This window comes from Giraffa tippelskirchi, chromosome 10 (genome assembly GCF_054371585.1).
Source record: "Giraffa tippelskirchi isolate mGirTip1 chromosome 10, T2T-mGirTip1v1.2.pri, whole genome shotgun sequence".
NCBI classification, from domain to species: Eukaryota; Metazoa; Chordata; class Mammalia; order Artiodactyla; family Giraffidae; genus Giraffa; species Giraffa tippelskirchi.
In genome coordinates this window covers 122261898-122275844 of record NC_137284.1, presented here as the reverse complement: position 1 = coordinate 122275844, position 13947 = coordinate 122261898, and the positions used below count along the sequence as shown (strand labels likewise).

General features: G+C 39.3%; 1 protein-coding gene and 1 long non-coding RNA gene across 32 annotated transcripts in view; one reads left to right on the top strand and one right to left on the bottom strand.

Annotated features, from left to right (window-relative positions):
- Positions 1-1523: 1523 nt before the first annotated feature.
- LOC145523991 (uncharacterized) lies at positions 1524-12398 on the top strand. Its single transcript, XR_014067008.1, has 2 exons — positions 1524-1671; positions 10389-12398. It is a non-coding gene; the product is annotated as an uncharacterized LOC145523991 (long non-coding RNA).
- Positions 8883-13947, bottom strand: part of COA1 (cytochrome c oxidase assembly factor 1) — a 179970-nt gene continuing 174905 nt past the window's right edge. For 30 of the 31 annotated variants that reach the window (XM_081535317.1, XM_081535330.1, XM_081535318.1 and 27 more), the window contains one exon: positions 12752-13133. In XM_081535317.1, coding sequence (XP_081391443.1) covers positions 13037-13133 — 97 coding nt within the window. In that variant the 3' untranslated portion in view covers positions 12752-13036. Of the gene's footprint in view, positions 11988-12751; positions 13134-13947 lie in introns of those variants that run through there. The other variant, XM_081535301.1, reaches the window with a different exon arrangement.

The following is a 13947-nucleotide window of genomic DNA, read 5'->3' as shown; positions in this document are numbered from 1 at the left end:
CCTTGTATCAGGTTAATACAGCCTGTCTGTGACCCGTATGCCATGTGCACACGTGTGTGCTCTGTACTGTGAACTGCTGTCTGCTAGGGTATCATATAGTGCTCTCTTCCCAGCCTGGTTGCTCAGTTGTCAGCATCAGGATGAAGGGGGCACCAAGCCATCTGTTTTTAGGTCTGTGCAGGGTACCAGGCTGGACTTGGACATGTGTGCTCTGCGTGGGCTCCCAGTCCTGCCATGTGAGTATCGCAGCCTCTGTTGTTCCGACACCATCAGATGAAACTGATTAGGTAGTTCGAACCCTCGGGTTTCACTGTTTTCTCACTAAATTGGCATATTGATTTGTACAGTTTCCTCGAAACGAGCGTTTCTAAACGAGCTCTAGAAAGAGGAAGAGGAAATTCTGCTGCAATGGCAGTTTTCAGTGAAAACCCACGGCCACAATGTTGTCTCAGGTAAGTCTTGAAAAGAGGTAAAATACAATTTTAGTCAAATTTTTATAAATATCTCTGACAAAAATAGGGAGGTGAGAAAAAAAAAAAAACCCACTATTTGAACGACGCAGTTTTATACCTGATGGATTTGTTCCATTTTAAAATCAGAATCACGTGGACCACAGTTTGTAGACTTTCCAAACAGTTTTAAAATTGTATTTATAATGAATACATTCAATTGCTGTATTTGTAAAAGAGAAAAGATGTATTTTCTTTTAGCTGGCCACTTTGCCACTTGTAGTACACTACTATCCTTAGCTGCTTTTGTGCTTTTTTTTTAATTCTCATATTTTTACTTTAGCATATAAGGGTAAGTTTCTTTATCTTTCTGATAGGTCTGATGCATTTAAAAGGTCAGGTTTATACAATGCTTTATTATTTTTAAAGCCCGGTACCAATTATTTTACTGGGTCACAGAAACCTGAACGGCTCTGAATGTATGTCAAGCTTCATTCAGTTCAACAAGAACATCCTCAACCCCCTCCAGCTGCCTAGATCACGCCTGCCTGTGATGAAAGCAATAGTGTCAAGTCAACCGTCTGAATTCGTAGGGCATTTTGCTAATATTTTTCTTAAATATTTGCTTTTGTGTCTTGAAGTGAGAAATTGTACAGCTTCTTTAGAAGCACACTGGTAAAGGGATATATCAACACTTTTTGTTTCTGTAATATAAGAGCATTCAGAGTCTTCACAGTTTTGGACCAAACCTTTCCATTACTTTACTTACCAACTAGCTCTGCACTTATCTAAAGCTGTTCATGTTAATTTTTTCTTTTCACTAGTTTACAAAGGACTAAACTATACTATTGAGTTATCCATGCAGTTTAGAAATCTAGTTTTAATTATAGTAAAATTCAACATTATATTTTAGCTTGATGAGTTGTTTATGAATTATGCAAAACATACAAGTGGTTTCAGTCAGTTGGGAAATTGTGTCCTAATGTTCCATTTTGTTTTCACCTGAAAAGTAGAATGTGGCTTTCTCTAGTAGTTACAGAAAAAGGTCAGATGCTAATTGTGGTATATCTTAAGCTTTTCCTATGGACTTCAGTTTGGAAGAAAGCATAGAAGGGAAGACGTCACTACAAGAATGCTGGACAAGAGGTGAATGCTGTGTGGCTCTGTCCATGGAGGCCTGAGCCAACAGTGCTCCCTGGACACCGACATGGATCATTCCAAGGTACCAACAAACCAATCCTAAATACATTTTAAGCTGACACTTAATAGGATTTTGAAATTAGACTGATAAAAATAAGATAGCCAAAACTGTTAAAGATCATTTAGCACTTGACCTTCAATTTGTTACAGAATTAAGAGAGCTGGATTAAAAATGTTAATCTCAAGAGCCTTAGCTATTGTTTTATTGTAGGAAGGGAGATATAATTTACAGGTAATGAAAATGTACAGCTCTAAATCCATAGCAGCCTCTCTTGAGCTTGACAAATGAATATATTTGTATAGAGGGAAATTACATGGCATGTCCCTCCTGGTGTGGCTTTGACTCAGTGTGGTGATTTTGAGACTCACCCACATAGGTAGTTGTATCAGTAGTGTGTTTCTTGTCACCATGTGGTGCTATTTGCACACACCACAGTTTATGTAAAACCATATCTCTGTTCGTGGACCCCAGGTCTGTTTCAGGTTTTGTCTAATATGAATAAAACTGCTATAGATATTCTTGCGTAGGAATTTTTTATGGACAAGTTTTCATTCTTTTTAGATTAAATAGAATTTCTAGGCCACAGGATAGATGGCTGTGTATCCATCTTTTTGAGAAGATGACCATTTCCAAAGTGATTGTTCCATTTCCATTCCTGCCAACAAAATATGAGTTCTGGTTGCTTCACATTTAGTGTTGGCCATCTTTTATTTTAGCCGTTCTCATGGGCATGTAGTGGCGTCTCAAGGTGGTCTAATTTGCATTTCCATGATGACTAATGAATAAATATTCCACGTGTTTGAAACAGTTTTTTGTCCTTTTTAATTGGATAGTGACTTGTGATAATCTTTAAAGATAAGAGTCCTGGATATAAGTCCTTTGTAAGATTTATGGTAGACATTTTTTCCTGCCATAAGTTGTCTGTCTTCTCCCGGGTCTTGTGATGAGAAGGTGGTTTTAACTTCAGTGAAGTCCAATTCATCAGTTTTTGTTTTATGGTTAATGCTTTGTGTCCTCTTTAAGAAGTCCTTACCAATGCCAAAGTCAGGAATATTTTTTTAAGCTTTACAGTTTTAACTTTTGTGTTCAGGTCCATGATCCACTTTGAATTAAAAATTTTTCCCCTTGTTATCAGGTAGGGGTCAGAAATGGCAACCCACTCCAATATTCTTGCCTGGAGAATTCCATGGACAGAGGAGCCTGGTGGGCTACAGTCCACGGGGTCACAAAGAGTCAGACACGACTGAGCAACTAACACACAGAGGTCAAATATCTTTGTTTTCCGTGTGAATATTTAGTTTGTTCCAGCACCATTTGTAACACCAGTTTCCCTTCACTCATTGAATTGTTTTGGTGTCACTGTCTGAAACCATCTGACTATATCTGTGGATCTACTTATGCACACTCTTCTGTTTCATTAATCTATTTGCTTATCTTTTTGTCAGAACTTTATAAGTCCTGATGTCAAGTACAACAGGACTTCCAATTCCTTCTAAGATTGTTCAAAAATGCAAAGGACCTAGAAAAAAACAACATAGTATGTATTCCTACTTATTTCACTTTAATTTTTCTCAGCATTAATATTTTTCAGTGTAGAGACCTTGTACATCCTTTGCTAACTTTATTCCTGTGTATGCCATAATTTGATATTCCTGTGTATGCCATAATTTGAGACTTACGTTATAAATTATTCAAGTAAAAATGAGTGTACCTTTCTTCTGAAACTCTTCATTTAAAGTCTCAGTCTAAAGTTTTGTTGGTAAGACTGGAAGGAATTCTGCCAACATTCATAGTACCAAAATTAGGAAGGAAGAACACTCCCTCCTCTAATTCTCTCAGAGATGAAGTGATAGAATCTCAGAATATGTGATTTGCCTGAGATCTTACAGCTGCCGACAGAACCAGGATAGAATCATTGTGCTTTCTAGGGCTTTTACTGCAGTAGAGGCTACCTCTGGCTATATCTTAAATAATGTTCACAAAATAATGATATCTAAAAAGTATTTCAGTGTAGCTAGATTGTGGATGGATCTTTTTTTAATAACTGGAGGATAAGTATCCTGAGATTAGGCTGGCACAGACGTTGGCGCCTTATGCTCTGTGGCGTGTTTGATAAATGAAGCTTTCTTGGAACACAGCCCGTTCATTTACTTGTCTGCAGCTGCTTTCACAGGGTTGAGTAGCTGCAACAGACATCCTAAGGCCTAATCAACCTAAAATAGATACTATCTGGCCCGTTTCCGAATAAGTCTGCCAACCCCCGGGCTATTGTCACCTAAACATATTTTAAAAAGGAGATTTTCCTATTTCAAACCAATATTGACACAGTCCTTTGGGGAGCAGTTTATTTTACGTGACAGAAGAATCTTAGTACTTTGCATTCTTTCTTACAGTTTTTATTAAAATAAGTGAGTTTTTATCTACTAAAACTAAACCATTTTTACTAAATATGTTACCAGCAATAGTATGACTTTTTACATAAAAATGTTCTGTTAGTGTTGGTATACTGTGATGGGTTTTCATGAAAGTTAGTATCATGTTAGTTCTCTCCAATATTATAAAGTGGCCAGCTTTCTAATAAATTGAGAGAGAAATGTAACTGGAAGAAAAAAAATCAAGATACTTAGGAAGAGATATGTTTAATCCTCAGAGAGTGGAAATCACTCAGGAGGGAAGGATTATCCGTCATCCATGCCCCCTTCAAAGCAACATATTCTATGTCCTCGTCCTGTATCTTTAAAAACTTTGTGTTTTGAAATAATTACAGACTTACAGGGAGTTGGCAAGATAGTACAGACACATCTTATGTAGCTGTAGTTCAGTAACAAAACTAGGAGGTTGACATTCCTGCCCTTTTATCACATGTAGATGCCCTATTATCACATGTAGATTCCTGTAACCACAATTTATATACATAACTGTTCAATCTCAACAAAGATAGGTTGGTATCAACATTTTACCAGTTTGGGTAAAGTATCCATGTTATATGTTTTGTTTCCACTATCAAACAATTGAGAAAACTCAAGAGGACAGTTTATCATATTTACCCGTATTTTTGCTCTATTGTTCTTCCTTCCTGATGTTCTAAGCCTTTTTTTTTTTTAAGCATTTCCTTTCTATTTCAAGAACTTCCCTTAGTCACTCTTTTAAGGTAGGTCTAGTCAGCAGATTGTTTTTGCTTTCCATCATCTGGAATGTCTTTATTTTTCCTTCATTCCTGAAGGATAATTATATCAGATACAGAATTCAGAGTTGACAGTTCTTTTAGCGTTTGAAGAATTCTGTGCCATTTTTCTGTCCTCCACAGTTTCTGAGGAGACATCTCTCACCTGGATTATCTTTCCAGGGTAGGTAAGGTGGTATTTCTGTCCTGCTGCTCTCAAGCTTTTTTCTTTGCCTTTATTTTTCAGAAGTTTGTCTTATCATAGATTTCTTTAGGTTTACGTTGTTTGGGTTTCACTCATTTTCTTAAATGTATAGGTTTATGTCTTTTGCCACATTTGGAAACTTGTCAGCCATTAATTCTTGCAGATGCTTTTTCAGCCCCATGCTTACCTTCTCTCCTGGGAGTCCAGTGACATGAATGCTGGATCTCTTTATTATAGACTCACATGTACTATTTTTGGACTATTTTCTCTGGTTCAGATTGGGTAATTTCTAAGTTCCTGATCCTTTCTGAGTTGAGATTTTCCTGGTTCTTGGTATACAACAATACAATTTCCTCTTGTATACTGGACACTTGGTTTTATGTTAAAAGACTCTGGATCTTGTTTAAATCTTGTTTTAACACGTCTTCTCTGACACCATGCTGGTGGGCAAAGTGGGGGTATGTATGCTGCCTCTTCACTGCTGCCAGTTGTGGGGTGAAGGTCCAGTCTCACCACTTGGCCTCCTTTGACACCCTGGCAGGGGTTAAGGGTACCTCTTTACTGTCTGAAGAACATGGGCCTCATTGACACCATGAGAATGGTGGGTAGGTGCAGAAGTGTGGGCTGGCTCCCTGTGTGGCCTCCACTGATGCCACAGGGGTGGGGAGAGGCTATCACTGGGCAGGGATGGAGTCCTAGCTCCTCACTGAGCCTTGTCTGCCACCACCCCTGCAGAGGACCAGGGGCAGCCTCACGAGAGCTGAGTAAGGAAGAAAGTCTAGGCTCTCCACCTGGCCTCAGTTGACAGGGGAAGGCTGGGGCTCTGTTTTTATCCATGGTATTTGGCAGTTACTGCGTGGAAGTTCTTTGGCTTGAGAAAGCCAGCTTTTCTTGGCTTTAGGTCTCTCTGCCATCGGTGTTTCGAGGATGCTGGTTTTACCAGGACCTGGTCTGGGAAAAATGAGGTAAAAAAAAAAAACATAGGAACTCACTGCTGTGTTACTATTTGCGTCCAAAGTCCTTAGCCAGTCTGCTGCCTTTTCATTTTTCAGGTTGTTTCTGTCGCTTTGATAAATATCCCGGGTTTTAGCTGTGCTTAATGGGAAGAACAGGGAAAAGGTCTCTATCTTGTCTCTCCTGGGGGGTTTTGCTTCTTAGAGTTGACAGTAGTTCTGTGTATTTTGGGTCTGAGAAAAGTAGTAAATACACCTCAGATTATGAAAGCCAGGTTTGTGGAAAGGAAGAAGTCTCCAGTGAATAAGTGTGAGTTTGTACACACACACACAAACAGTAACACTAGACCAATGGTAGTTTAAAATTTCTTGGGATTCCTTTTTGCCAGGAGGATATATCCCACCAAAGATGTTGAGTCAGAAAGTCACTAAAAATATTTTAACAAGTGAGTCATATAGAGAAGAAATATTTCAAAAGTATTAAAAAAATTTTTTTTCTTTGCAGTTTTAGTTTTTATGTAAAAAAACCGCATGGTTTCAAAGTCTCAACTATAAGACAAGGTACTTTGTGGAAATTATAGCTTCCATCCCTGTTGCCTGCTTACATTCCCTTGCTGTTTACTTCCCCAAAAGTAACTACTGGTACTGACTTTAGTTATTCTTCCATTGTTTCTTTTTCACAGTAGAAGCTAATATATATATACATCAGTTCAGTTGCTCAGTCATGTCCGACTCTTTGCGACCCCATGAATCGCAGGGCACCAGGCCTCCCTGTCCATCACCAACTCCCGGAGTTCACCCAAACCCATGTCCATCGAGTCAGTGATGCCATCCAACCATCTCATCCTCTGTCGTCCCCTTCTCCTCCCGCCCCCAATCCTTCCCAGCATTAGGGTCTTTTCCAATGAGTCAACTCTTCGCATGAGATGGCCAAAGTATTGGAGTTTCAGCTTCAACATCAGTCCTTCCGATGAACACCATATACACATGCATATGTAAAATTCCTTTTCACAAGTACAGACTCCTCAATTATAACGAAATCCCATAACTGATTTAACCCATTCTCTGTTGATGGATAGTTGGGTTACATTCAGGTTGTTTAGTTTTTTGCTATTACAAACAATGTTGCAGTAAATAATCTGGACATAAATGGCATTTTGTATTTTTTTGCCAGCATATCTCTGGGATAAAATCTTAGTGCAGTGGGACTGCTGCATAGAATGTTAAGTGTATGTGACATTATTGTAGATATCATCAAATTCCCTTCTGCAGGTGGTGGTGCATTTTTGTCTTCAAACCAACAATTTAAATATGCCTGTTTACCCAGTCTTTTGAGAAAAGTTTCTCAGATTTGAGGATTTTATTGCCCATTTGCTAGAAGAAAAATGGTATCTTCCTATAATTTGAATTTGTAGTCTTTTTAATAGTGAGGCTGACCATTTTTTTAAATGTTTGCTGCTACTGCTGCTAAGTCGCTTCAGTCATGTTCGACTCTTCGCGACCCCGTAAACGGCAGCCCACCAGGCTCCGCTGTCCCTGGGATTGTCCAGGCAAGAACACTGGAGTGGGTTGCCATTTCCTTCTCCAATGCATGAAAGTGAAAAGTGAAAGTGAAGTCGCTCAGTCATGTCCAACTCTTATCGACCCCATGGACTGCAACCTACCAGGTTCCTCCATCCCTGGGATTTTCCAGGCAACAGGAATGGAGTGGGGTGCCATTGCCTTCTCCTTAAATGTCTGAGTTACCTGAATTTCTTTTCTGCGAATTTGTAGTATCTTTTGCCTATTTTTCTCATGGGTTACTGTTTTCTCAACTTTCACTCTAGAAATTAGGGATATTAAACTTTCGTAATTTAAACTGTAAATATTTTCCCATTTATCATTTGCTTTTTGCTTTGCTTTTGGTATTCATAGACACACAGCAATTTGTTTTTATGTAGTCAATTTCCCTTATTTTACAATGAATCATGGTTAGGTAAGTTTCTCCACTTGTGGGTTATAAAAGAATTCACCCATATTTTTCTTCTAGTGCCTAGATGGTTTCATTTTTATATTTAGATCTTTGTTCCAATTAGAATTTGTATGATGAGCAATGGATTCCATTTCATCTTTTCTGTGTATGGCTATCAGGTTGTTCCAACATCACTTTTCAAACATTTTCCTCCCATCTCTGCCTTAAAGCTGCTTTATCATCACCAGGATTCCATTGCATATCTCTTCATGTGCCAACACAACATCATTTTATTTACAGATATGTTTGAATGGATGTGAGACTGCCTTCCCTCCTTGCTCTTCCTTTGCAGGGATTTCCTGGCTATCTTTGCTTATTTCTACTTCCAAATGAATTTATAATTAATTAGCTTGTCTAACTTTTAAAAGTCCCTAATATTTTTATTGGTGACTTTTCAAAGTTAGACAAGCTAATTAATTAATAAAGATGTCAGGGAGAACTGACATCTTTATGGTGACGAATCTTGCCATCCAAGAACACCATATGTCTTTTCTTTTTTTTTTTTCTTTTATAAATTTATTTATTTTAGTTGGGGGCTAATTACTTTACAATATTGTAATAGTTTTTGCCATACATTGACATGAATCAGCCATGGGTTTACATGTGTTCCCCTTCCTGGACCCCCCACCCACCTCCCTCCCCATCCCATCCCTCTGGGTCATCCCATTGCCCCGGCCCTGAGCCCTTGTCTCATGCATCGAACATGGAATGGTGTTCTGTTTCACATACGATAATATACATGTTTCAATGCTATTCTCCCAGAACGTCCCACCCTCACCTTCTCCCTCAGAGTCCATAAAATTGTTCTATGCATCTGTGTCTCTTAATCTGACTCGCATATAGGGTTATCGTTACCATCTTTCAAATTCCATATATATGCATTAGTATACTGTATTGTTGTTTTTCTTTCTGGCTTACTTCACTCTGTATAATGGGCTCCAATATGTCTTTTCTTTTGTTCAGTTCTATATGGACCTCAGGGAGTGTCTTTTAGCACATCTAAGTTTTGCAGATTTCTTCCTAAGTTTTTTCCTAAGTAGTTTTTGCTATTCTAAATTGTCTGCTCTGCATTATTTCTCCTGATTATTATTTATGTGAAGAATATTGTTTCTATAATTTACTAAATATGCAATACTGATCCATGGATTGCCTTGGGTTTTGCAGATATATAAAATCATCTATGTAAACAGTAACTGTGTACTGTTTCTCATGTTTTAGGCCTTTTTAAAAATATCTAACTGTACTGGATACAATACAGTGTTAAACAACAGTCAATATAATGCGTCCCTATCTTGTAATAAACCTCTACCAGTTTCCCAATTAACATGTTGGCTTTGAGAATATAATGTATACACACACACCCCTTAAGAAAGGAATTATCCATTAATTTTCTTATTTTTAATATGAATACTTTTTAGTCAAATGCCTTTTTGTATCTTTTAAAATTAGCATATATACTTTCCTCCTTAGCTTTTTATTAATGTGATGAACGGTACTAGTGGCTCTCATAATATGAAACCACCCTTCCATTTCTGAAATGAAATCTCTCAGTAACTGTTAAAAGTCCAGTTAAGCTGGAGTGAAATGTCCCCAATTGTAAGGACTTAAAAGGGTTTATTTCTCACTCAGGCTACCTGTCTCATTTTGGGTCATCTTTATTCTAGCACCCAGGTCCTGGGAATAGCTGCCATCTGGACCATTACTGATTTTAGGGAAAGAGAAAAAGAAGACATGGTGAACCGAGGGCCGGCGGGGAACTATAATCTCCCCATAGAGAAGGGCACTGCAAGGGAGGCACCACCATGCTTCGTGAGAAACACAGTTTACCATTTACTGTGTGTCACTGGACTCAGTTTGCTAACATTTTCTCTAGAATTTTATTACAGTCATGAGAGATTGGCCTATACTATAGTTTCATGAAAGTCGCTCAGTCGTGTCCGACTCTTTGCAAACCCATGGACTATACAGTCCGTGGAATTCTCTAGGCCAGAATACTGGAGTGGGTAGCCTTTCCCTTCTCCAGAGGATCTTCGCAACCCAGGAATCGAGCCCAGGTCTCTCGCATTGCACTCGGATTCTTTACCAGCTGAGCCACATATCAGGGAAGTCGACAGTTTTATAGTTTCTTACTTTATAAAAAAAATTTATAAGTAAAAAATTACCTTCATATTAAGACTGCAAGGTAACTGACACATGGTAGCCAAGTTTAAAAGTATAATGGTTATGTGGTGGCAGAAAAATAACCTCTGCCTTGTAGGATCATTATTTAATAATGAAAGGGGTTTAAAGTGCCACATGTGGTCTATGATACATAGCTGTGTCTGAGGCATGTTTCTAACATTTTCATCTCCCACTTTTGAACCCTGGATCATAAAACGTCAGTTTCTCTTCACACATTCCTGACAGGACTTTTAACCAAACAACTGCTGAAGTCAGCGGGAAGACGAGCCTGGACAGTGAATGGGTTCCTGAGGAGTCGAGAGTCTTCCTGTGGGCGGAGCCTGGAGGTTTTCCCATCACCCTCTCACCACCTCCTTGATGCCCTGCTGCCATCGTCAGGGCTCTTTTGCCAAGCCTCCCAACAAGCAGTAGGAACACTGCCTCACCTGTAAGACTGGCAACTGATAAGGTATTTATTCATATCTTTAATATGGACAAGCTGAAAACACCAGAGTCCATAGCCTAAGGTTGCTTGCCTTCAGAAAGCCCTGTGGAACTGCTGTTGAGGGAGCATTTCCCTGGCCTTTCCACTGGAAAGAGGAGAGAGGCCACTATCTGCCAAGTGCTGGTAGCTTCATGTGGATGTAATTTAGTTTCATCTTTGCTGAATACAAGTTTACCAAAACTGGGAGTAATAGAACCTTGTCTCAGCAGGTATTATTAAATCCCTGGATTGGTGAATGAGTGGCAGGAAGAGAGGTAGGGGGAAGCCAAATCTAGAAAAATGGGATAAATGACAGTAAAATCTGTGACTTCTGAAAGTCATACAGGTCTTACCAGTATAATTTGGCACAGTCTCTTAACAGTAGAATCATATACTTACTCCAAAATCTGATGGCTATAAGCTGCATGCAAAATGCTAACACTGGCATTCACACTCTGGCCACCTTACCTGTCCAGAGCTTGCTTTTACTGTATCTTCAGCTAACTGGCCAAAGGACAGATCATCTTTCTAGAGCATAGCTCACACTTTGCCTGCTGAGACATTTTTTCATGTTCTGTCTGTAAGGCAGTCTCCATCATATCTGAAATCTTAGATCTCAAGGCCCATAGAGTCACCAGTCCACCAAGAAGTAGGGATGACTCAACTGGCCTCTTGTCCTCTTAACTAGTCTCTCTCTTCTACTACATCTTTTTGCACCACTGCCTGGACCTCTGCTAGTCCAGTATCATGTAATCTGCTGTGAGCAGAGACCAGGCAGCATCTTATTTAGTAAATGCAGGTGGGAGTCCTGCCATTTGTTGGCCTTGATTGCTCGTCTGCAGTTTTCATAAGTCGATTATTCTTACGATGCTAGTGAAGCCCTTTCTCCAGTGGTGGCTTGGAGCATTTGCTCACATGGTAAAAAGTCACCTTTGCCTCTGATGATGATGTATATTATCCAAGATGTCCTCAAGGTCATCCCTGGGATACCATGGCTGAGGCACAGTGATTGCTGGATACACAGGAAGTAGTGGGCTCCACATATACAGCACCGATTCAAGAAAAGAAAGGACAGTGTCTACCACAATGACTGCATTCTGGCCTGTTCAGAATCAGCCATGAAGGCATTAGCAAGTAAATACACTGAAATATGCTTAACTGGAAAAAGTGCCCAAGATGGTGACTTTCAAATAGAAATTAAGGACCTTTTCACTACATAATACTATTTTCTGTCAGTTGGGTTAGGAAAGCCTCTTAATCCAAATTTTACACAAAAATTGTTACTTGCTTTTCCTTCAGAACAGATGATCCACTCAGGTTTTCTATGGTTTGGCCACAGCAAGAAAAAAATCCAGCAAACACTGAAAGGAAGTAAAAGCTGTTAGAGAACAGAACGGCACATAATTGTTAAAGAATAAAGCAGCGCAAAAAAGACTCCACAGATTGTTAATATTTATCAACAAACACACTGGAGAAAGTGCCCTCAGGGAAAGACTTCTCCACTTTAAATATTCTATTCAAAGAGTATTTTTTAAAGAAACAAACTGTAGAACAGCAGTAACAAACTACAGAACAATGATGAAAGGCCTCATACTCTACCAGCACATTTACACATAACCTTTTTGAGGTTTCCCTTCAATGAATATTAACAATGCAGGAAAAGAGCTGATGAACATCCTTGATTATAAGTGCATTAAGCTTAATAATACTGAGGGGGTTAAATTGGCTTTTCCAAAGCGAAGGTGGCAGATTTCTGGGTTTTGTAGGCGCTGGTGCTCAGATCTTGTCCCCCTGCAAGACTAATAAAACCTACAGGTAAGATTGTCTAAAATGTGGTGGTTTTAAGCTTTTGAAATGTTTGTATTAAAGCTACAGGTAAGATTGTCTAAAATGTGGTGGTTTTAAGCTTTTGAAATGTTTGTATTAAAGCAGTTATTTTGTGAATCTTCAATTAGGCAGACAGTTCTTGACTAAAACAAGAAAATAAAACAATGAAGAAAAAAATTCTAAGTACTTGAGAGTGACCAACAAGCTACTTAACGTAAATTTAGGATAGAGCAACCAGACAGAAGTGCTTATCTGTCTCCCTTGGAATTCTGATGTTAACAATTAAAAACCTTGTCAATGCTAGAAAAACCTCACTGAACTTTTATTTTTGGAAGGGGGGGGTTGGTGAGAGATGAGAAATCGACATTATTAATACTGATTCCTTTTATTCTACACTTTGCTTCTATACAGAGAACTTTCAAATTCTTATAAATTATAGTAAGTTTCTGATTAAACTAAAAACTTCAGTAGGGTTCACTGTGGTTAAATTAGAATGATACAGAGATCACCATATGGCGGCACCTGCAGCCCCGGGGGGCGTGTGGTGACCAGGGAGGCCAGGAGCAGAGGGAGCTGATCGTTTTCACTCCTTTTTCACCTCGTCGTTGTCCCTGCTGGGCTTGAACAGGGGAATCTGCTGACCATCCTTGAGCTCTAAGACCACCTCCTGAAGGTTCCACCTGAGAAAAACCAAAAGTATAGTCTCTAATCAATGAAACACTGAGGCAAAAGACATGGTTTAAAAGGAAATAAACAGTTGTTTGGAATGTCCTATATTTTTTTTAACTATTTTATGTTAGCAGTATGTTAACAGTGTTTTAACCTTTTATTCCAGGCTATCTTTATTTAAATCGCCATCAAGGCAAGTTTCACAGTGAATGGCTGGCATCAGAGAAGGAGCACCTCATTCCTGGTTTCCTAATTCCTCTCGACCTTCAGCTCCTCCTCTAATCCCAGGCTCAGGGGTCAGCGAGGCCAGGCGGGGACTGCCTGCTCCTTTTGTCCCCAGGAATTAAAACACATCCTGGCTACAGAGCAAACATCTCAGAGAGAGGCTTCCCATGGGGGAAGTGAGTGACTTAGCTCCTGGCAACCAGACAAGAAAAGCCAATTAATGGGGTGGAGGGAGAGCTTACATAAAGAATGTGATGAATAACTCTGGAACAGGAACCCAGGCCTTTATTCACTTGTAATGACAGAGGCAGCAGTGTTGGAAACTGTGACACAGCATGGCAGACCTAGACCACACCAGCTGTAAAGCTCCTCAAATTCAGTAGCATGAGGAGAGGACGATTCAGTAGTTTGCATTGGATAAAATGTCCGGACTGAGCTAAGAGCAAAAGCACTGGCATGCATCTTGTCCTGGCTGTGAAACTTCTGAAGCTTTGTAAAACTAATTCTTGGTGCCGTAATCATACAACTGCATTTGAAAAGGCAAATAAAGATTGTTTCCAGAAGAAGGTTCTCCTCCTGCTCCCCACCCACTTTCCCATC